Raw genomic sequence first — 23,881 nt, 5'->3', positions numbered from 1 at the left:
AATTAACGTATGGGACTATATCAAAAAGTTTCTGCACAAGATGGGAAATGATAAACAGCAAAGAAGCAACTTATAGAACGGGAGAAAATCATTGTCATTCATCTGATAGAGGACTAATATCCAGAACATAGAAAGAACTCAAAAAATCAAACACCAAAAGAATAAATATTCCAGTTAATCAATAAGCAAATGAGCTAAATAGGCACTTCCAAGAAGTACAAGTTAAATATGTAAATATTAAATCAGGAACACTTACCCTGGTGGAAGATAAAACAGGTAAAACTCTTGAAGACATAGACATAGGTACAGACTTTCTGAACATAATCCCAGTTGCACAAGAAATAACTTGAATCAACAAAGGGATTATATCAAGTTAAAAAGCTCACAGCAGATAAAGCAATCTGCAGAATGGGGAAAAAAGTTTTTGCTCGCTACTCCAACAGAGGACTAATTTTACAGAATATATAAAGATCTCAAAAAAATTAGACCCTCAAAAAAACCGGTAAAAAATGGGCAATTGAAATGAATATGCATACCGGAAGAAGTACAAATATCTAATAAATACATGAGAAAGTGCTCAACATCTGTGGCCGTTAGAAAAATATATATTAAAGCAACACTTCAATTCCATCTTACTCCAGAAAGAATTGTCATCAAGAAATCAAATAACAAATGCTGATGAGACTGTGACCAAAAAGGAACCCTTTTACATTGTTGATGGGCATGTAAGCGAGTACAACCTACAGAAATCAGTATGGAAATTCCTCCAAAAACTAAAACTAGAAATTCCAGTCAACCAGCTGCTGATTCCTCTTCTAGGTACCTTACCAAAAGTGTTAAAGACATCATATTACAATGATATACGCATACTCATATTTAGAGCAGTACAACTCAGCAGCTAGATCTTGGAAGTGGCCTTCATGTTCATAAACACATGAATGGAAAAGAAAAATGTGATATTTATACACATTTGCTGTAAAGAAGAATTTGAGTCTTTTGTAGGAAAATTAATGTACCTTGAGACCATAATGTTAAATGAAATAAATCAGATGTATACACTTAAATATCACATGTTTCTCTTATATGAGAAACCCAAAGTATAAGTAAGGACAAAATAAAAGATAGAAAACAGGAAACAGGGAGACACATCTTTTGCAAATGGAAAGGGGACCAGGGATGGAACAAGGAAGAAGTGGAGGGGAAGGGTACGTAAAAAGAATTAAGGTGTGTTATGTACATGTATCAAATTTGTATGATGAATTAATCATTATGTACTGCAAACATGTACCAGTACAAGTAAGGAAAACAACAACAGCAACAACAAGTTTAAGTGGCCAATTAATATATGAAAAGATGATCAATATCTGTAACCATCATGGAATGCAAATCAAAACTACATTGACATTCCATCTCACCCTCATTAGAATGGCTATTATCAGAACAAAAAAATCATAAATATTGACAAAAATGTCAGAGAAAAGGAACCCTTAAAAAGTCTTGGTGGAAAGGTAAATTAGTATAGCCACTATGAAAAACAGTATGAAGCTTCCTCAAAACACTAAAAATATGACTGCCATATGATCCAGCTTTACCATTCCTAGGTATATATGTGAAGGAACTAAATTGACATACACAACAGCTACGTGCCTTTCCATGTTTACTGTGGTACTATTCACAATTGTTAAGATATAGAATCAACATAAATATTCATTAATACACACACACACACGCACACCCCATGGATTATTATTCAGTCATAAAGACACTGCCAAGTATTATGTGTTTCTATGTGGAAACAAACTTAAATAGATGATTTAAAAGTAGTGTAGATACTGCTTGGGTAGAGACTGGAAGGAGGGCAGAGAGAAGAGAAGTAAAAGAGGTAGTTCAGAGTATGGAATAATAAGCAAGATATAGCATGTATATAACTCATTGAAACCCATTAATATGTAAAGTTAATATACATTGTTGTAAAAATGTGAAATAGAGTAAAAAGCATGGTTAAATCTCATACATAATTAAACATAGTCTGAATACATCAATTAAAAGGTAGAGGGTGTCAGAGTCCATTTAAAACCATGACTCAATTATATGCTGTGTGTAAAAAACTCAATTCAAATATAATAATATAGTAGCTGGGGTTGAAAGATTAAAATCCATGCAGACCCAAAAGTAAAAATTGAAGCTGTCAATGTGCAGAGGAGTGACCTAAAACACAAGTGAAGATTTGTATTTTAAAAACTACAGAAGGCTAATGATATCAAATATCTAAACAAATGGAAAGACATTTTCATGGATTGAAAGCATCAATATTGTGAAGATATTGAGCCAGATGTGGAGGTTCATGCCTGTAATCTTGGCATTTGGGAGGTGAAGTCCAGAGGATCATGAGTTCAGGGCCAATATGGGTTGCATAGTGAGACGCTCAAAAAGCCACAAAAACAAAAGTGAAGATACTGATTGTTATGTAGGTTAATGCAGTTCTCACCAAAATCTCAGCAAAAACATTTTGGGAAAAGTATAATCACTCTTCCTGATTTCACACTTGCTGTATAGCTACACTAATCAAGTTTGTGATAATGGTGGAGACTTGGATACATAGGTTAATGATACAGAATAGAGAACTCAGAGATAGCCCTATGCAAATATACCCAAATATTATATGTACATATATGTACATATTATATATATACATATATATATTATATATATACATATATATATTTTTTAGACTCAGTGGAAGAAAAAATAGTCTCGTTAAATAAAAGTGGAGCTAGAAGAATTGGATATCTCATAGGGCAAAGTTGGCTTTAAATTTCCATGAAGCAGAGGTAAAAAGGAAATATTAAATAATCCATAGCCATTAGGGTAAGAACAAACCAAGTATCCAAAACAGGAATTTTATTTTCTGAAATCGAAGTCTAAGCTAATTTTTTTCCTGAACATTCTAAAAAAAAAAAAAATTCAGTGACATATAGTGTGTGTAACCTTTCAGTAATTTTCCTAAAACATTTTAAAATGAATTTGGTGAGGTTTGTTTCTCATAGCATGTCTCGGAGTTTAGATATATACAGGGTGCCAAAAAAATTTACAAACACAGGAAAATGAAAACTTGTATAAATATTTTAACACTAAATTTGTTGAGAAATCATGAGATTAATACAAGTTACCTTTGGCCTCTACAATTACAAGAGGTGCTCAAAATAGTGACCATTAACTTCCACGCATTTATTAGTATAGCAAACTCCTGCTTGGGTAACCTTGGTCCATTGCATGTCCATTTGCTGCACATGCATTTTTCAGTTTCTTCTCCCAGGGCCAGCAGTGTAGTGGGTTTTCTGCAATATCCAACATCCTCTAGGGGCTTCATGAAGTTACAACCCTCTGTTGAAGAAACATCGTAGCATTTTTATTTTCCTGAAGTGTGTATACTTTTTTTTTTTTTTTTTTTTTTTTTTTTGTGGACTCTGTTGGGGATGGTGGCAAGTCAGACTGGACATGTGAATAGATCTGGGATCACAAATGGCATTTTTTTCATCTTGGCATCATCCAGTGCCATAAGGTTACAACAGTTACTTCAAATTAGCATTTTCAAAGAATTTTTATCACTGTATAGAGTAGGCCAAAAAACGCGAGTAAGAAGTAGTTCTGAAATTCAAGCTAATTGTGATAAAAGACCCAATTAAGGAAATAGTACATTTCTAGTTTCCCTTTTTATTTTAAAAAGATTCTTCAATTTTTCTCGTTTCTTCCTTTTGATAATTCATGCTTTAAATCTCCTAAATTAATGTATCTTATAAAAATGCCAAAGCAAGTATTGAATTAAAACAATGGCTGGGCATGGTGGCTCACTCCTGTAATCTCAACACTGGGGAAGCTGAGGCAAGAGGATCGCGCAAGTTCGAGGCCAACTTGGACTACATAGTTCGGGGTCAGCCTGAACTACATAATAAATAATGAATTGTGTATTTATTTAATATAATACATAGCATTGTAGCATAGTTATGAATGTTTTACGACAGTATATTTTTTAGTGACAATTCATATGGTTTCTTTTTTAAAGTAAACTTTGTTGATTTTGATGTTTTGGAAGAAGATACTATTATAGTTAGTTTGAAAGGCAAGTTTCGGGCAAGACTAATGTTAGAACTTGGAGATTGGACATTTAGCTATTGCAGACATTTCTTAAAAACTTAGATTGTTTCTTCTGATTTGCTTTTTTTTTTTTTTGTACCAGGGATTGAACTCGGGTCTTTGCACTTGCAAGGCAGGCCACCAAACCGCTGAGCTAAATCCCCAGCCCCTGATTTGCTTTTATTTGTTTGTTTATTAAGGATACCAACACAGTAGGTGCTCCATAAATAATTGATAAATCACAAGGGACAACTGCTATGGGAAAGTATTTATGCTATGACTATCTCATAGATATTTTTCTGATTACACTTAACATTATATTTCCTTAAGTAAGCAAAAATTCTCTAAGGACAGGTACTTAACCTAAGTTTGTATTTTTGGAAAATAGTAAAATTCCTGAAATAATTGGTAAATGGTTGTACTGTGCTGTTTTTGTTGTTTCTTTTAAATACATTAGAGGTAGAAAAAACTATTTTCTTCATCCAGTTGATTGATAGTGGGCTGTAAAGGAAGGCTGTGGTCCTCTACATTAGACAGCACATATTTGATTGATTTGGTATTTAGCTTAGTCACGTAAGTTACTATGTTCAAAAGAACCTTTCTAAAGAGTCAGCATTTAATTCTAAAGAACTCAATAATTATCTAAATTAATTTTAAGAATATAGTTTATTACAGATATTAATATTTGGGTACTTTTTAATAGTTTGGTTAAAAATTAGTAGTGCTCAAATTCTTTTAAAATAAACTGGAAATTTTCATGAAAAATGCAGATGTAAAATTTACCACTCTGGTTCAGTGGTAGAATGCTTGTCTAGAATGCACAAGGCCCTGATTTAGATCTCCAGAACCACAATTAATAAGTAACATTTAAAAAATTTTAATATATTTTTGAATAGTAATACATTCACATGATATAAAATTCAGAAGGCACAAAATGTTACACAGTTAAGTCTCCTTGCCAGGGAAACAAACCTCCCTTTCTGATTCCAGTTACCTGCTCTCCTCAGAAGAAAACTAAGGAGCTCTTTTAATGTGATTATTTTCTTTCTAATTGTTAACAGATTGAAGATCTCAAACAGACAAATCATGGCTTGGAAGAATATGTTAGGAAACTCTTGGATAGTAAGGAGGTGGTAAACAGTCAAGTAGATGATTTAACCAGCCACAATGAGCATCTTTGTAAAGAATTAATTAACATTGACCAACTAGCAGAGCAACTAGAAGAAGAAAAAAATTTTGTGGTGGATACTGCTGACAAGGAACTTGGAGAAGCAAAGGTACTACTAGATTTACCACTGATTAAGATTTTAATTCTACTTTAAACATGTAATTATTAAATACAGTGGAAAATTGACATTCTCATGCCATTAGGAATTTTTTTTAGATTTTAAGTGTCTATTCTAATGATTAGATTATACTGTTTCTCACTTAAAAAAAGTTTTTGCTCAAAAAGTTCTCTTATCCAAGTGCTAACTAGGTCCAACCCTGTTTAGCTTGGTATAAGATTAGGCATGTTCAGGGTGGTATAGCCATAGTCCAGTGGTGGCAAACCTATAGCATGCACGCAATGCAGCTAGCTGTTTATTATCACTGAAAGTTCTAAAAGACTTGCCATCACTGCCAAAAAAAGTTTTCTAAATATTATGTAGTCATTGCATAAATTCAGAGCAACAGAAACATTCTGTACATACAGTGTTGCTTCCCTTCCCCAGTTCTCTCTACAGAGAATAATACATTTATTCTCATCTATTTTCACACATATTTCATATTTTGTTTCATACTTTTAATTTAAATTTTTATCCAAATTTAAATTTCTTTGTAGTTAAATGTGCCAATTCTTTATTGACTTTTGAGTTTGGTTCTTTCTTCAGCAGGTCTTATCACTCCAAGAATTAGAAAAATATTTTCTGCAGTTTTCTTTTAATATGTTTTAATAGTCTTAATTTTTAATACTTCTGGAATTTATTTTTCTTCTGGTAGGAGGTAGAGTTGACTAGCCCTTTCTTTCCCCACTGATTTGAAGTACTATTTTAATGACACAAAGTTCTTCTATCTCTGTGAATATGTTTCTGAATTTGGTTTCATTTGTCTTTTAGTCTGCCGTTGCCATATTATTTTACTTATTATGGTTTTAAGATACTTTAATATTTTTTGGATTGAATTTTAATGCTCTGTCATGAAATTTAGAAACTAGGGATTTAAACATAATTATAAAATGAGGACAGTTTCATTTATCATTGCTAGCTAATGACTTAAAAGTAGGACACAACCTTTACTAAACATTTAAATGATAATGTATGATATTGTCCTTATTGGCATTGATTTTATTAATTACCAAATTAATAAATTGTGTCTAATAAGGTAATTTCCCAAAGCCAATGATTATTAAATGTTATTTCATAAATATTCTTTAATGTGCTGAGTCTTGTAGCTTATAATAAAGCACTTATTTTAGTAAATTATCAGAGAACATGTTAGTGAGATTTTTATTATTATTATTATTATTATTATTATTATTATTATTATTATTATTATTATTATTATTATACACAACACACACATACACACTCACTCACTCACTCACATATATATTTGTACTGAGAATCATACTCAGGGCCTTGAGCTTGCCATGCAGGTGCTGTGCCACTGAGCCATGTCCCCGGCTGTGATATTATATGTTAAAGTAAATTGAAATGTAAGAGCCCAGTTGATGAACTCTAGGATCATACAGGTTTTTATGCAGTAACCTCTTTTATTTATACTGTGTAAAGGATAAATCAGTCTAAATTATTGGAAAGTCAAATACTAAATGGAATATTTAAATACATGGAGTGTATTATAGGCATACTCATCTCTAGCAGTGTTGTCTGAGGGGTACTTAGGAGAACTACTTAACAGTATATAATAATGGGTTGTTTTAAACTTCTAATGGTTACTACTAAAATATTTGAAGAACACTTAAAAGTAGTTTGAGTATTTTAAACATTCCTCAATAAACTCTTTAGTTTGCATTGCTACTTTCTTTAAGGATAGTTACCCTTGATTCATAGTCTAATAATAAGCAGAGTCAAGCTTTAACCTTAATTACAAAAATTATCATATTTAAGAGTTTTATTATGTCTTCCTCATTTTCTTCAAATTATAAATAACTATACTCTTCCCAAGACTGAAGGAAGCGTAGTTGGCTGAATTCCAACAATAGTGGTGCCCTTTTTAGATGTCATCCATCCTAAAGGATTGCTTAGTGTTTATATTCTAGAGAAAGCCTGAGTACAGTGGCAGGATGAACTCTCTGCTATTAAAAGGGAGCATTTCAGGAATGGAAAACATCTAAAACATACAAGCTAAGATTTACTTAAAATATTAAATTTTAATATGGAAATTTTCCCTGGCTCAGAAGAGTATTTCTAGGAGCTTGAAATGTTGGGTGTATTTCAGAAGTGGAAAGCTATTCAAGCATTTGAGGAAGAGGTGGACAGTAGGCTTGGAGGAAGCATGGCTGGTGCAGGGAAAACTTAATAGAGGACAAAACGGAAACAGGTACTTTGTATTGATAGAGTGCCCTGAAATTAAGAAATCATCAACTCATTAAATGAATTTCAAGGGAAAAGGGAATTAGAAATATGTACAACCAGCATATGTACATGCAATATGAACATTAATGTGTCATCATTCCTAAGTACTTGGGTCTCTCTTTTGGGTTTATAATCTAAACATTAAAAGGAAATTATAAGATTTTCTTTGCCTAACTTTTGGAATAGAGACTGAAATTAGAATTTCTAATAGGATTGCTAAGAGAAAAGCTAGGTTCCTGTAGTGCTTAAGATTAATGCTCTATATATGTGTAAGTATGCAAAGCTACTGTAAAGTTTGCCTGGAGTTACTATAGTTATGTTAGCATTCTGTCTTGTTGACATTCTATATCTGATACCCACACTCTCCTCTTAAAAGAGGAAAGATTTAATTTGGCTCGTGGTTTTGGGGGATTTAGACTCTGGTCAGCTGGCTCCAAGGCAGGAACGTCATGACAGAAGGGCACAGCAGAGCACAGCTGCTTAGTTCATGGTGGCCCAGAAGCAGAGCAGGGGAGCAGCGCCAGAGAGGAAGGGGTGGTAACCAGATGTACACCCTTAAGGCCACACCTCCATGACCCACTCAGACACCACCTGTCCCAGTGTGGATCCCATAGGGGTTACAGTGACACTCCAGCCTAACTGCTAAAATAGTGTCAAATTTATTTACCATGGAGAGTTCACTTTTAGTCATATTTCTAAATCAAAATAGTAACTTCTTTCATTAAAACATTTTGAGTATTATATTATCCATTGCTATGTAAGAAATTACTCCTAAACCCTTATTGGCTTCAGACAACAAATATTTATATCTCAGGTTTGGTATGTTGGGAATTCTAGCGGGTCTGAGCTGGTAGTTCTGATTCAGTTTATCAGAAAATGATGACTAAGAGGACAGGCAGTGAAGTCAGGGCTTGACTACTAGCACTGGCTCACTGAGGTGGCTGCTGACTCTTGGCAGGAGGCCTCTGTTCCCTGCTGAGTGGACTTTTTTCTGGGGTTGTTTGATGGATTCTGTGTGCCCACCCCTCTCCCAAGTCAGTGATTGAGAAACAGCAAAGAGAAATCTGCATTCTGTTGTGACCAAGTTTAAAAGTTAAATATGATAATTTTTCCATTATCTTGTCATTAAAAGTGAGTCATTAAATATAACCCCCATCCTTCAAGGGGAGGAAAATAGGGAACTCCTTTTGAAAGAAGGAATATTGCAATTTTACATATACCTTACATATACCATATCTATCTGCCTTCCTTTATCTTTTCATTGTGAGTTACGTATCATTTATGTCTTAATAAACTGTATCTCAGTTAACTAAACATAATTTTTTGAAAAATGTTTTTTAAGACGGAGAGGCTTGCTGTTTTTCCCAGGCTGACCTTAAACCACCAAGCTTCTTGCTTCAGCCTCCTGAGTAGCTGGTATTGTAGGTGTGCACCAATATGCCTGCTTGATTTTTTGAAGTGTGAGGAAGCAGAATTCCAATTTTATCATTATTAGTTTCTTTATACAGTTTATATTTTTAATTGATATAGGGGCCGTTATTGGAATGGATCACTGACAGCCTTGTCATTATCATTACTTTCATGTATGATCCACTTAATCAAAAATTATGTCAGAGCCTATCATGTGGAAAACATGGTGTCAAGCCTATTAAAGTTTGTAAACCACCTCCCCATAGACTTGTACACACTCCCAACTCCTTCCCACTTCTTAACCCCTTCCCCTGTCTTCACTCTGCTCCAGCCACAGTGGTCTCCTTATTGTCCCATGGAATTTGCCAGACTTTCTTTTGCTTTAGCACCTTCGTTATAGCTGTGGCTTTTGCCTGAAATAGTCTCCGGGATTTTCATATGACTGATTTCCACCTTCCTTTAAATCTTTACTCAAGCTGGGGATTTAGCTCAGTGGTACCTCACCTGCCTGGCAAGCACAAGTTCCTGAGTTTGATCTCTTCACTCAGTGGTCACCTTTCAGTCAGTACTTCTTTTTATTTCTTTTTGGTACTGGGGATCAAACTCAGGACCTTGCACTTGTGAGGCAGGCTACAGCACCATTGAGCTGAATCCCTGGTCCACAGTCAGTAGTACTTCTTGATCATCCTATTTCATGTTCCAACCAGTTTCCTCCATAAATATTCCCAGTACCATTAGCTCTGCTGTTATCTTCCCAATATATTATACGATTTATTTTAAATGTATGTTGTTGTCTATCCCAATTGGAATGTTAAGTCCTCAAAGGCAAGAATCTTCACCTATTTTGTTTACTGTATCTTAAATCCTAGAACAGATACATAAGTGCCCATTGTACATTTTTTCAGTGACACGATCACTATCTGATATCTGTTTCTATTATTTTTTATTTTGAATTAAAATATAAACTCCAGGAGGGCAGAGGTTTTTATTTTATTCTTTGCTTTACCCAGCGCATATTGTAATGACAGATACATAATACGCATTTATTAAGTAACTGTCAAATAAATGAAAACATTAGGTTCACTTTTTTTTTTTCATTTGGGCCAGTTTTAATTTGTTTTTCAGATTGGAACCAGTATTTTTTTCTTCCTGTACTGGGAATTAAACCCAGAGCCTGCACACTGAACTACATCCCCATCATATTTATTTTGATACAGAGTCTTGCTAAATTATGCAGGCTGGCCTTAAAGTTATACTTCTCCTTCCTCAGCCTCCCAAGTAGCTGGAATAACAGATGTGCACCTTGTATCATTATAAAGGTATGGGCTGTGGGTGTGGCTTAGTGGTAGAGTGTGTGTAGCCCTGGGTTTGATCTCAAGCATCACACACACACACACACACACACACACACACACACACACACACAGAAGTAATATGTATTTATTATAAAAATTTCAGTCCATGAAATATAATGAAAAAATAACATCTTACATGATTACACCTTGCTATACCCAGTCATAATCTATCTTTTTCTATTTGCATATCACTGGTTATACTTTATTCTTGTCTAGAATGTATGTATATTGACTTATTTTTATTGTATGTGCTGCTAAAGAAAGCACTAACTTAGTTTTTGAGAAAGTATCATAGGTATTTTCTTTTGCCAAGATTTTATACTTAATTTAGTATGGACATCTTTATAAGTTGTCTATACTAGAACTGTTTTTTTTTTTAGTGCCTGTGCAGTAGAATAAATTAAAACATTGAAAATTGTTCAAAACTATACATAAGCTTTTCCAAACTTTAACTTACATTTCAAACAACAGAATAGAATAGAAGAAAATTATGACTGCTAGAGGAATCTTAGAAAAGACCTTTATTTAAAAAATAAATGAAGACAAATAATTCAAGAAAATTAAAATACAGCAGACAAGCCAGACACATTTTATTTTAGAATAATGAAGGAAAAGTTGATGATTAAGAAACATCTTTCATTAAACTGTTAACATTTAACAGAAAGCTTTACTGCGTTGCATAAAAATTTACTGTCCTTTAGAAACATATAGATTTATAAGGTGGTGGTAGTATAAAATTGGGTATGTTCAGTGTTATGAAATTGATACTGTGAGTTATATAACAGAGTGTTTTGTGGTTTGGGTTGAACTAAGCTATTAAAATAGTTCAGAGGAGGAAGCAGTCTATTCTAAATGGGTTAATTTTGGCATATTTCTTTTAGTCCAGCCATACTTTTATAGACTCTATATTAACATTTTCAGAATAATAATTAGTATTGACATTTTGTTCTAGTTCATGGGGTTATAATTTGGTAAAATATAATTAATATCTTGTGCAGATAGTTACTTACAGTTGTGTAAGTTACAGGAACTGCTATGTTTCATCATAGGTTCTTTTACCATCAAAGGTAGGTAAACATAAGTGGTAAGGTTATATTTTTCTTAAAATTTTGCTGTCTTCATGTTTTTATTTTAAAATGTCTTCTTTTTTGATTCTCTCTCTAAATCAGTTTAAGCATCTGTAATAAAAGAAAAATTGTTTCTCATTTTTCAGATTGAACTTATATACCAACAAAGTAATATATCAGTATTGGAAAATAAAATAAAAACGCTTAGATCTGTAAGTACATTTTTCATAGATCTATGTCAAGGAATCAGTCTTATTTAGTAAACTGAAAATAATCATATGTATTTTTGTGCGTATGAGTGTGTGTGTGCGCATGCATATGCATGCATGCACATGCATTACTTTTTTTCCCTAGGGAGAAAGAACAACTTTTGTTTGGTTTTATTAATGCCTTTAGCAGTTCTTGGATTAAAAATGATGAAAAATTTTTTTTCTTTTTATTGAGTTTATTGGTACAATCTAGGTATACAATACAGTTACATTCATCGTTGGGATCCTGTACCTTTACATAATAGGTCTTGATTCTCATTTTTTCCCCTTGTTCCTGCCCTCCCTTCACCCCCTCTTCTCTCCATTTACAAACACTTTATTTCCATTTTTTCAGTTTTTCACGTTTTTCCTCTCCCTTATTACCTTTCCCCCACCCTTCCCACTTTCCCTACATCTTTAGCCCTTTACTTCCTATTTCACATTATTAATTATCTCATTAGGATCCTGTGTACTATTATAGTTTTTCACACCAGAGAAACTATTTGGTATTTCAGTTAAAGAAATCTCTGTATGAACATTAAAAATAGGGAATCCTAAAATAAAACTAAAAAGGAAAGTAAAAGAGAAAAGGCAATGATACAAGATTAAAATAATCCTTAATTCTGAAGATGAAAATGGTCCCTTAATATATTTAAATTGCTTCTTGCTCTTGTAGTCTTATCTTATTCTTTTTTTCATTATTTAGAGAATATTAGTTTCTGTAATCAAACCCACATAGATATGACCTTCCATATTTAGTACAATGCGTTACCCCTGTACAAATGGGAAAAAAATGAAAATTAAAAAAAATAACGTTTCTAGACCAATATGACTGTCCATTTCTGTACAATGCCAACTCAACACAGTAAATTGGGATAACTTTTTCCAAAGTTGACAGCACCATTAAAGTTTCCCGAAATTCAATTTATATGTATATGTATATATATATTTATATTTATATAAAAAGACTAATAATAGCAATATGTTATGCATTGATAGCAACAACAGCTTTTCCAGGTTCTGCAGTCATCTGAAAATTTTAATCCTCAAAATTTAAGGTACATTTGTCTGCACATTAAATTTCATTGACCTTAGTAATATATACTTTTAATTGTAAGTTTTGTTACTTAATTCTGTTATGTTTTATTTATGAAATGAAAACTGCTGTTTAAGTATTTTAATGTTAATATATTTAGAATACTCTGAAAATGTTTGTAATTTTTTTCAATAAAGTATTGTTAAATGTATGAAATGTTTAAAAATTGTAAAATAAGTATTTCTAAACATATTAAAATGAATGGGAGTCTATGGAAATATACTTGAAAGTGTGGAATATGCAGCATTTATTTAATTTATTAATTCACTGAACAATTATTGAACAAAACTCAAACACTATCACAGATGTTTTAATGGTAGCACATAAGATTTTCTAAAGCAAGTTAATTCCTTTTATGAGACTTGTGTTAGATCTGGACACATTTATGGCAGCTAACAAATTTTTTAAACCATTTTTTTCTTCAAAATTTTCTTGAGTAAATTTAGGGGTTCTTTTGGTCAAGAAAAAATAAAGCACGTCCAGAAATTATAAAAAATGAAAGGCTCTAATTGCTTTCTAAAAAAACTATTCACAAATAAGTTTTAAATATTTACTTTTAAAATACCAAATTTAACATATGTAAGGATCCTGTTTGTTTTTTTTAGAAAAGAGGATGTCACAAGTTAGCTTGAGATAATAATCTAATTTTTTCCTCCTTGGCAAGATAATTTTAGAGACTGAAAAAGCACAAAATCAATCTCCTTCTAGACTTGATTCTTTCGTCAAGACTTTAGAAGCAGACAGAGATTACTACAAAAGTGAAGCTCAATATTTGAGAAAAATGCTTAGAAATAGATCTAAAAGCCCAAGACGCCCATCTCCATCTTCCAGGGTAGGTTTGAAAACTTGTAAATATTTTAGAGTTTGTTGGTCAAACACTGACTTTTATACTTTGACTTACCTAATCCGGAAATAATTCATTTTGATTGGCATGAATTGCTGTATCAAAGAGGTTGGGGGACAGAAGTCTCTTTGGTGGCACAGTAGATAAGAATATTAGTTCTATGAATGTAGTATAAATGCACAGTGGAATACTGTATTATACAGCTATAAAGAAGAGCAAAATTATGTCATTTTCAGGTAAATGGATGGAACTGAAAATCAACATGTTAACTGAAATGAACCAGACTGAGAAAGACAAGTGTTGCATGTTCTCCCTAATATGTAGAATCTAAAAAGATGACATGAAAGTAGGAAGAGCCTATTACTAGATAAGAAGAAGGGAATAAGGGGGAGGAGGGAGGCGTAGAGGGCCGGGAAAAGTATTAATTATATCATAAGAGATATAAGAGATCATGACATTGACATGAATATATTGTAGGTGTCCACTACACTTCACTAAGTGAAACAGCGAGTTACAAAACAGTATACATGGCATTGCCAAGTTTTTACTTTAAAAAATGCATTTATATTATATATTGCGATATCAAGAAATCATCTAAAATGATGTTCACTTACCCATTTTAACTGCCCCTGGGAGTGAGATGCTGGTCATGTTTTTCTTTTTGTTTGAGTGGTTTTTGACTTGTGCTACTATAAAATATTTCTAAATGGAGGAGATTAATATTGCTATGAGTATATGAGGTGATGGGTGCATTATTGCCTTAATCAACTTTCTTTTTTACTGAGGCATAATACCTGGTACCTACAACTTAAAGGAGGAAAGGTTTATTTTGGCTTATGTTTCAGACTATGGTTGACTGGCTCCAAGGCAGGACAGCTTGACTCAGGGGCATAGTGGGGGAGTGCTGCTCACCGCATGGCATCCAGGAAGCAGAGAGGATGATGGGAGGAGCCTAGGAAGGAAGATAAACACTTGCCAGTCACACTCCGGTGACCACCTCTTCTGACCAGGCCCCTTCTCCTAACTGCACAGTAGCTATGTGAAAGCCCCCATAATCCAATCATCTTTCAGAGGTCTGCCTATGATTCCATGGGGCCTTAGGGGAAATACCTGGATCTAAACCATAACAGTTAGTTTGTAATAGTCACTTCACGATGTATATGTATCTCAAAATACCATGTTATACACCTTAAATATATATATATAATTTCACCTGACAATTATACTAAAAAAGAGAGAGACATGCTCCTTTTAAAAGGGAATAGTAGCTTTTTATTCATGGTATAAAAAGTGTTTAAGCAATAATCAGACAAATTTGGAGCAATTTGGGGTAAAACTCTTGGAAAAGGAATATGATTTTCTTATTTATTCTTCATGATTCCCCTTATTATATAGTCATATTTAAGTAGAGATCATATACTGCCACCAATATCAGCTTTTTAAAATACCATAGGTTGAAAAAAATTAATATTTCTAATATAATAATTGTAGGGTGCAAACTGTGGTGTAGAGCTTTTGAAGTCAACAACTAGAGATCGTGAAGAACTCAAGTGCATGCTGGAAAAATACGAGCGTCATTTGGCAGAAATTCAGGGTAATGTCAAGGTTCTTACATCTGAGAGAGATAAGATCTTCCTTCTTTATGAACAGGTAAATTGTTTTTTCTTATAAATAAATAACTAATGACATTTACTTCTAGTTGTATATATTCTCAGCTTCTAGATTTATAAAATAAGAAGGCAGGCTCATTTTGTCCTATGAACTCATATAGTTTGTTGACTTCTCAACTTTGATGGTGGAGGCTGTTCAGTGAACCTAATTAGAGACTTATACTATGTTTTATAAGCAGTGGGAAGTTTATTATATTTTTTAAAGCAGGAGAAATATGACCAAAGTAGCATATTTTTTACAGTTTTAACCCTGTGGCAACTTTTTATTATCTCTCATATAATCTTCCTATATCATTCTTGTACAGCAGTTACTCCTTCAGGAGAATTAGAGGAGGGAGAGACCATGGGCTCTTTGGAAGTCTGCTGCAGTAGTCCGTGCACGAGGCTCTGGGGGACTAAGTGAGGGTGCTATTCGCGGAAATAAACACAGGTACACACACAAGGCATGCAGGGAGACTTGAGATTCGCTTTAGGAAGGAGGAACATTGAATTATCTAAAAGTCTGTTTTGAATGACAGAGAGAACTGCAGTAAAAGGAGAAATAAAGTCATTGGTGGTTTGAGCGAAAAACTGTGACTCTGGGGTAAGACAGATGGAATAAGAGGATGGTAATACATTCAGGTAGTAATTGCCAGCAGGCAGCAAGAAGTGTGGTGTTGGAATGAGGAGACAGACAGGAGCTCAATATTTAGTTTTAGAAGTCATGGCTTAGAGGTGAGTTTTAAGTCTGTAGAGTAAATGAAATTCTCAATGAGAATGCTCTACCTAAGCAGAGAGGCCAAGATCTAATGCTCAAGAATCAGAGAGGATTCTTTTAATTTGTTGGGGAGGATACCCAGCAGGGGAATCACTGGGTCAAATGGGACCTCTAATCCTAGTTCTTTGAGGTATCTCCATACTGCTTTCCACAGTGGTTGCATCATTCTACACTCCCACCAAGAGTGGAACAGGGTTCCTTTTTCCCCCACCTCCCCAACAACATTTGTTATTGGTTGATTTCATGATAGCAGCCATTCTTTCTGGAGTAAGGTGGAATCTCAGTGTTGTTTTCATTGGTATCTCTTGAATGACTAGTGATGTTAAATATTTTTCATATGTTTTCATATTTGTTATTTATATTTTCTTTGAGAAACGTCTGTTCATTTCAAATGCCCATTTTTGGATTGGGTCTTTAAATTTGGGAGGTGTGATTTTTTAAAAGTTCTTTATATATTCTAGATAATAGACCTTTGTCTGAGGAACAGCTGGTGAAATTTTTTTTCCACATTGTGGGTTGTCTCTTCACACTGTTGGTGATTTCTCTTGCTGTGTAGAAGCTTTTAATAAGAAGAGATCCTACTTGTTGATTGTTTGTGCTAGTTCATGAGCAACTGAGGTTTTATTCATAAAATCTTTTCCTACTCCAATGTCTTCAAGAGTTCTACCTACCCTCTCTTCCAGCCAGTTTAGTGTTTTCTGTCTTAAGATTTAGATCTTTATGTGCATCCATGTTCGTTGCAGCACAGTTTGTAATAACTAAAACATGGAAACAACCCAATTGCCCATCAGCTGGAGACTGGATAAAGAAAATGTGTGTGTGTGTGTGTGTGTGTGTGTATGTGTGTGTGTGTGTGTGTGTATTTATAAAATGGAGCACTACTCATCCATAAAGAATGAGAAATTCGAGACATTTATAGCTAAATAGATGCACATTGAGGTCATACTCTTAAGTGAAATGAACAGGACAGATGTGTAAATACCAAATAGTTTCTCTGGTTTGAGAAACTGAAAGTCTAAATAAGGATCAAAAGGTATAATGGATAATGTGAAGTAGGAAGAAAAGGTCCAAAAGGGAAGGGGAACTGGGCAGGGGGGTTGAGGAAAGGAAAATAGGGAATGGAATTAATTATGAGAAAAGGAAAAAATGGAAGCAAAGTCTTTGTAAATAGGGAAGTGTAGAGGGGTTGAAGCAAAGGCAAGGGAATGGGGAAAAAATCAGAACCAAAATATATTATGTAAAGGTACAAATTTCCAATGATGAATGTCATTATATTGCATACCTAAAATATGCCAATAAAATTAATTTTTAAAAAAGAAACAGAGAAACTTTGAAAGAGATAAAAACATATTATAAGCCCAAGGGAGGAAGGAATCTCAAGAAAAGGGGTGATGAAAACAACAGCAGATGTTGCCATAATATCAAGAACAGGAGTGGAGCTGTTAGATTTGGTGAGCTCATTTGTTGAAGTTCTACAGAATATGCTGGGGGTGGGAGCCTGGTTACATTGAGTTGAGAGAGAGTGGGTGATTAGGAACTATTCCAGTGCACACAGAGGGTACTTTAAAAAAAAAGTATACCAGAGGAAGAAATGACACAGCATGGCCAATGGCACAGCAGGATTAAATGGCAGGTTTTCAAGATAAGGGAGCCATACACCTGACAGAAAGTAGAGGAGAAAGAGCCAGTGGAGAGGGTACTATTCAAGGTCAGAGAAAATAACTAGAAAAGAGACTTGGGAGACTTTAGAAGGTACTTTAGGAAGTAAGGTCTGAAGTTCTAGTGAAGGCTTACACACAGAAAATGGAGACTTAGACACCAACTAAATAAGTGGTGACCCAATCCTGAGGAAAAAAGGAGACTTCTACAGCAAAGTAGGGTCTGAAATCATCTGCAAGCATGCAATAGATTTGGGACCACAGCATCACTGAACAAGTGTACAGAGAGTATGTTAAGCTATCAGTAGGGATTGATGGGTGTTTCTTTCAGGGCAAAAGTAGCGAGGAAATGCTAATAGCAAATAGACTTAAGCTGAAAAAGGCAACCACTATGATAAAATTCACCACACCAGTATTCTGCCTGAATTGTGCTGTATTCAAGTTTTTACTGTAAGATAGATAAATGAAGTATACTGAGTATATTTATTTCCAAAACATTCTTTGATGTAATGATTTCTTCCAAATTAATTTTATTTAAAAAGTTTGATAAATACATTTTAAGGTGAACTACTATTTAAATACATTTGTTTGCATTTTTTTATATAAACTTATTTGGAAATAATAACTACTGTTTACTTGCTGTATTCATATTCATATGGGTTTGCATTTTAACTGGCTAGATATAAGGTGACTATATTTTTGTCTAAAGCTTGTTTTAAAATTTTATTTAAAATATGTATTTAAATAACAGGCACAGGAGGAAATTGCCAGACTTCGACGAGAAATGATGAAAAACTGCAAGTCTCCTAAATCAACAACAGCTCATGCTATTCTCCGGCGGATGGAGACTGAGAGAGATGTAGCCTTTACTGATTTACTAAGAATGACCACAGAGAGAGACAGTCTGAGGGAAAGGCTAAAGGTTTGCAGAAATTTTATCTTTCTGAACGTATGTGAAGCACAAATGTAGTGACACTGAAAGTACTCTGTTTTCTTTTTAAAACAGATTGCTCAAGAGACAGCATTCAGTGAGAAGGCCCACTTGGAACAAAGGATAGAAGAGCTGGAGTGTACAGTTCGTAATGTAAAAAAATCAGTCTAGGCTATAAAAGCCTTCCAGTGACTTTCCTTTTCCCCTTTTTCTTTGTTCAGAGAGGTTCTTTTATTTTTATAAGATAGTGTTTGTAGTCCTAAAATACTTAAGGTGGTATGTATGGTATAAATCATCACTGTTTTTTTTAAACTTATTTCCTTCTAAAAATATGAGCAAATTGTTTTGTGTGTTTGGTTGGTTGCAAAATATGTTCTTTTTTAAAAATTATCAGGATTCACTTTCAAGGATTTTAGTAACTTTCTCCTCTCTCTGTTTTATTAAAAATAGTATTGCCAAATATGAAGACACCAAGAATTTGAGATGCTATTGATATATATTTGTGATGTTATCATTATATACACAGGATTAAATGAATTTAACTTTTGTCATCAAGTTTAGTTAAATGATTTTATAAATTTATCTGTAGTACTTTGTTATACTAAGTAGAAAACACTAAACAAGAGAAATAGAATTTTTATTTTCATAATCCTACTTATCCCTATAATCCCATTTGTAATTTATTAATGGTGGATAACAAATTCTTTTGCAATTTGAATATTTAGGCTATAGTCAAATTGAACCAGATTGAAAAATGTAAACCAGTGTGCTGTGATAGATAGACTTTAGGAAGAGCTGTGCAGTGGCTAGTTTTTGTTCCTTATAGAAACATAATACTTTAGATATAATGCTTCCCACAGCTCCCAGGTCTGACCTGATCATGTCATGTAAATTTTTCCATAAAACACAGTTGGAATGGAAGGAGGATGTCTCTGCAGGAAGACTCCTGAGGCTTCTTTAGTGATGGCAGTAACCTTGTTGTTCTACTTGTCTAGCTTGACGACGAACGAATGGAGCAAATGTCAAATATGACTTTGATGAAGGAAACCATAACGACTGTGGAAAAAGAAATGAAATCACTAGCAAGAAAGGCAATGGATACGGAGAGTGAACTTGGTAGAAAAAAAGCAGAGAATAATTCTTTGAGGTAAACAAAATAACTGTTAAACAGTTTACTGTTACTGATAGCTCTGCCTTTTGTAATATATTTTATAATGAAAATTAGGTTATTTGTTGAATTTAATTTCTGAAAGGATTGTTATAAAGCAATTTTAGAAACTCCAGGACACATTGAACAGTTTCCCCAAGATCATTCATAGACTAGTAATGGTTCAGTTAACTAGAAAGCTTACTTCTAGTAATCTTAACTGTACATTTGCAGACTTCTTCAGGTTTACGTAAAACAGCTTTTATAGGGCCCTTATGCGTACTGAGCATATTTGACTTTGTTTAATTTACTTTTATAACCTTAAATTCTGTTCTGGGATATTAACAATACAAGGAAGCACAGGTCTGACAATAGCTTAGAAAAAAGGTAGTTCAGAGAATAATTAAAAGTCATAGCAGAGAAATAGGACCATGTAATGGGATTTCTATTAATTGAATGCTAAGTATGTTTAACTCTTCCTACATACTAGTATGGAAGCAGAGGAAATATCAATTAAAACAGCCTATAGGCACTATATATGTGATAATACATTTTCGAACAATTTTTGTTTGTCATTTAACTTTTAGGATTTGTTAATGTGAGGAATACAGATTCTATAAATTCAGTAAGGTCGAATTTTAATGGATCTGTGAACATTTGAAAAATAGCATTCATACTGTTGTTTTGTTTTTGTGGTACTGGAAATTGAACACAGGATCTCGCGCTGATTTACATTCCCAGCCCTTTTACATTTATTTTGAGTCAGGGTCTCATGAATTAATTGTCCAGGTTGGGTTCAAACTTGCAATCCTCCTTCCTCAGCCTCGCAGAGTACTGGGATTACAGGCATGCACCACTATGTGTGTCTAAAAAATAGTAGTCTGTCTGAGTAAAATATATTACTATGTTTACAGATAATGTTTTTTCCTTATACACATTCTCATTCTCTCCTTGAACATCATGACCTGTGCTGCACAGGTTGTAATCACTTGTCAGGACAGATAATTACTTAAGTTCTTTCCTTTACTTTAAAAAAATTTACTGCTTGTAAGAATATTGGAAGATCAGTTGAAATGAAAGTAATAATAAAGTAAGACAACAGAAACCCCCCAAAAACTTTGAAAATTGAGAAAATCATGAAGAAAATTTAAATCATTTTTAATTCCAATTCCCAGAGGAAAATAACAATATAGTATTCTTTCCAACCAGAAATTTATCTGTATATATTATGTAAGTTTTTATGTGGTTGAGATTGGCCTGTATACTTTTATTTTATTTTATTTTTTGCCTGTATAATTTTATACTTGGCCAGTTTCTTTTAATTTTATACCACAAACATTTTCTCATGTTACCAAAAGTTCTTTGAAAGTGTTTTTATAGAATAATATTCTAGCAGAGATATAAAATATTTTTAGAGATTTTTAATGCACATTTATTTTAACAGTTTTATTGACATATAATCAGCATATTGTACAATATGAAAACTTTAAATGAATGTAAAAATACTGCATAAATTATTTTGAGATGTATTCATGTTGTTATATATATTTATTATTTGTAATTGCTGAGTAGTGTTTTAGTGTATGGATGTAGAAATAGATACTAGATTGTTTTCAGTTTGGGACTGTGACAAAATAAACTTTCTAAGAACATGCCAATATGTCTTTTTGTGGACATATGCTTTTATTTTTTGGAGTGATACATCGGAATAAAATGGATAAGTTATATCATGATATATATTTCACTTTTGAATAAACCATTAAACCTTCTGTCAACCTCTTCCTCTTCTCCTTCTGACTTCTTCCTCTTCCTTTCTCTCTCCCTCTCCTATACTTGCTTCCTGGTAGTTGTCCTAAAGTGCTTGTGCTATTTTAGTTTACATTTGTACAGCAGTATATGAGTGTTTCAGTAGTTAGATATCCTCACCAACATTTGGTATGCAATATCTTACCTTTACCTTTTCTAGTAGATATATATTATGGTTTTAACTTATTCTTTCCTAAGGATTAATGATTTTGAGCATTTGTTTATATACTTATTTGCCATCTGTGCATCTTTAGTGAGATGTCTCCTCAAATCTTTTGTATTACTAAGTTGTTTATATTAATAAAATTCTAAATTGCTGGGAGTTTAGCTCAGTGGCACCGTGCCTGCCTCACAAGCACAACGTCCTGAATTTGATCCCCAGTACCAACAAAAATTTTTTAAATAAAAATAAAATAAAATTGTAAGTTTCCATATTTTATGTATAAGATCTTTGTCAGGTATATTTTGCAAATATTTTCTTACATTTTGTGGCTTGCCTTTATATTATCTTTTAAAAAATCAAGTGTTTTTAGTTTAAGTGAAATTTATTGAATTTAATAAATTTATACTTAGTGTTTTATGTTCTAAAGAAATCTTTGTAAAGCTTAAGGTAATTAAGATTTTCTCTCATGGTTTCTCTTAGCAGTTTTATATTTTTAGCTCTTACATTTAGATCTATAATCCATTTCAAGTTAATTTTTATATGTAATATAATATGTAAGTGGAAGTTTATTTTTTTGAATATGGATGTTTAATTGTTCCAGGATCATTTGTTGAAAATACTGTTCTTCACTGAATTGCCTTGCACTTGTATAGGGCAGTTGTCCATATATGTCTTCCCTCCCTCCCTTCCTTCCCTTCTTTCCTTTGTTTCTTCCTTCTTGTGGTAAAAAAAAAAAAAACATGAAATATACTCCTTAAGTATTTAAGTGTATTACATAATGTTAACTGTAGCAGATTCAACTTTTGCTTTTTGTACACCTAAGTGATCTACATCCACTGAAAATGGATGCTTCCCCCTCCCCACAGCTCCTGGCAACAACCATTCAACCTTCTGTTTTTAGTTCATCTCTTATACAGGGCATATTATATAGTATTTGTTTTTCTATGACTATCTTATTTCACCTATCTCACAAATGATGTTCTCAAGGTTCATGCATGATGTAACATCTGACAAAATTTCAGACCGAATAATATTCCACTGAATGTATACAACACATTTTCTTTACCTATTCATCTGTTGAAGGACATTTAGATTCTTTTCACCTCTTGGTACTGTGAATAATGCTGTTGTGAACCTGGGAATGTCTTTGAGGTCCTGATGTCCATTCTTTTAGGTAAATACCTGGAAATGGGAATGTTGAGTCATATAGTAGTTCTGTTTTAAATTTTGAAAGATTTTTCAACATTATTGAGTTATAATTGTTGAATTAAAATTGTATATATTTAAGTCATATAATGTGATGTGGTTTTTTTGTGGGTTTTTTTTTTATTGTTGTTACTGGGGATTGAACTCAGGTCCTTAGGTTTGTGAGGCAGGTGCTGGAACCACTGAGCTAAATTCCTGGCTCACAATGTGATGTTTTGATGTACACATATTGTGAAATGATTAATAAGCTTAATTGATACATCCATTGCCTCACATAATTTCTTTTTTAACTAATGCAGTGAGAATACGAAAATCTCCTCTTAGAAAAGTTTAAGTATATGGCATATTGTTATTAACTATAGTCACCTCACTGTATGTTAGGTCTTCAGAAATTTTCAACCTAGAACTACAAGTTTTTAAATCTTTAACTGGCATCTTTCCATTTCTTCTACAACCTCAGCCATTGGTAACCACTTTTTTACTCTATTTCTGAGTTTGACTTTTAAAAAGATCCCTCATATGAGTGATATCATGTAAAATTTGTGTTTGACTTATTTCACTTAATATAATGTCTTCCAGTTTCATTCATGTTTTTATATATGGCAGGCATTTCTCCATATTTATGACTGACTTCTATTCCATTGCATATGATATACTATAGTTTGTTCATCCATTCATCCACTGATGGACACTTAGGTTGTGTGTGTATCTTGCCTCTTTTGAACAATGTTACGGTGAACATTGGAGTGCAGATTTCCCTTTGAGATAAAGATTTTATTTATTTTATATTTGTATATATGGAGTTGGTAGATCA

General features: G+C 33.2%; 1 protein-coding gene across 8 annotated transcripts in view; it reads left to right on the top strand.

Moving 5' to 3' along the window:
• Positions 1 to 23,881, top strand: part of Tsga10 (testis specific 10) — a 136,195-nt gene that overhangs the window by 23,225 nt on the left and 89,089 nt on the right. For 5 of the 8 annotated variants that reach the window (XM_010643214.3, XM_010643217.2, XM_010643216.2 and 2 more), the window contains exons 3-10: positions 5,196 to 5,411; positions 11,688 to 11,753; positions 12,789 to 12,847; positions 13,594 to 13,717; positions 15,221 to 15,379; positions 18,566 to 18,736; positions 18,821 to 18,898; positions 19,741 to 19,892. In XM_010643214.3, the coding sequence (XP_010641516.2) occupies positions 5,196 to 5,411; positions 11,688 to 11,753; positions 12,789 to 12,847; positions 13,594 to 13,717; positions 15,221 to 15,379; positions 18,566 to 18,736; positions 18,821 to 18,898; positions 19,741 to 19,892 (1,025 nt within the window). Of the gene's footprint in view, positions 1 to 5,195; positions 5,412 to 11,685; positions 11,754 to 12,788; positions 12,848 to 13,549; positions 13,718 to 15,220; positions 15,380 to 18,565; positions 18,737 to 18,820; positions 18,899 to 19,740; positions 19,893 to 23,881 lie in introns of those variants that run through there. The other 3 variants (XM_010643215.2, XM_010643218.2, XM_033761718.1) reach the window with 3 other exon arrangements.

This window comes from Fukomys damarensis, unplaced genomic scaffold, assembly GCF_012274545.1.
Source record: "Fukomys damarensis isolate Sample0158 unplaced genomic scaffold, DMR_v1.0_HiC HiC_scaffold_9, whole genome shotgun sequence".
In the NCBI taxonomy this organism is placed as follows: Eukaryota; Metazoa; Chordata; class Mammalia; order Rodentia; family Bathyergidae; genus Fukomys; species Fukomys damarensis.
The sequence above is the reverse complement of the archived record's forward strand: the minus strand, read 5'-3'. Positions and strand labels throughout refer to the sequence as shown.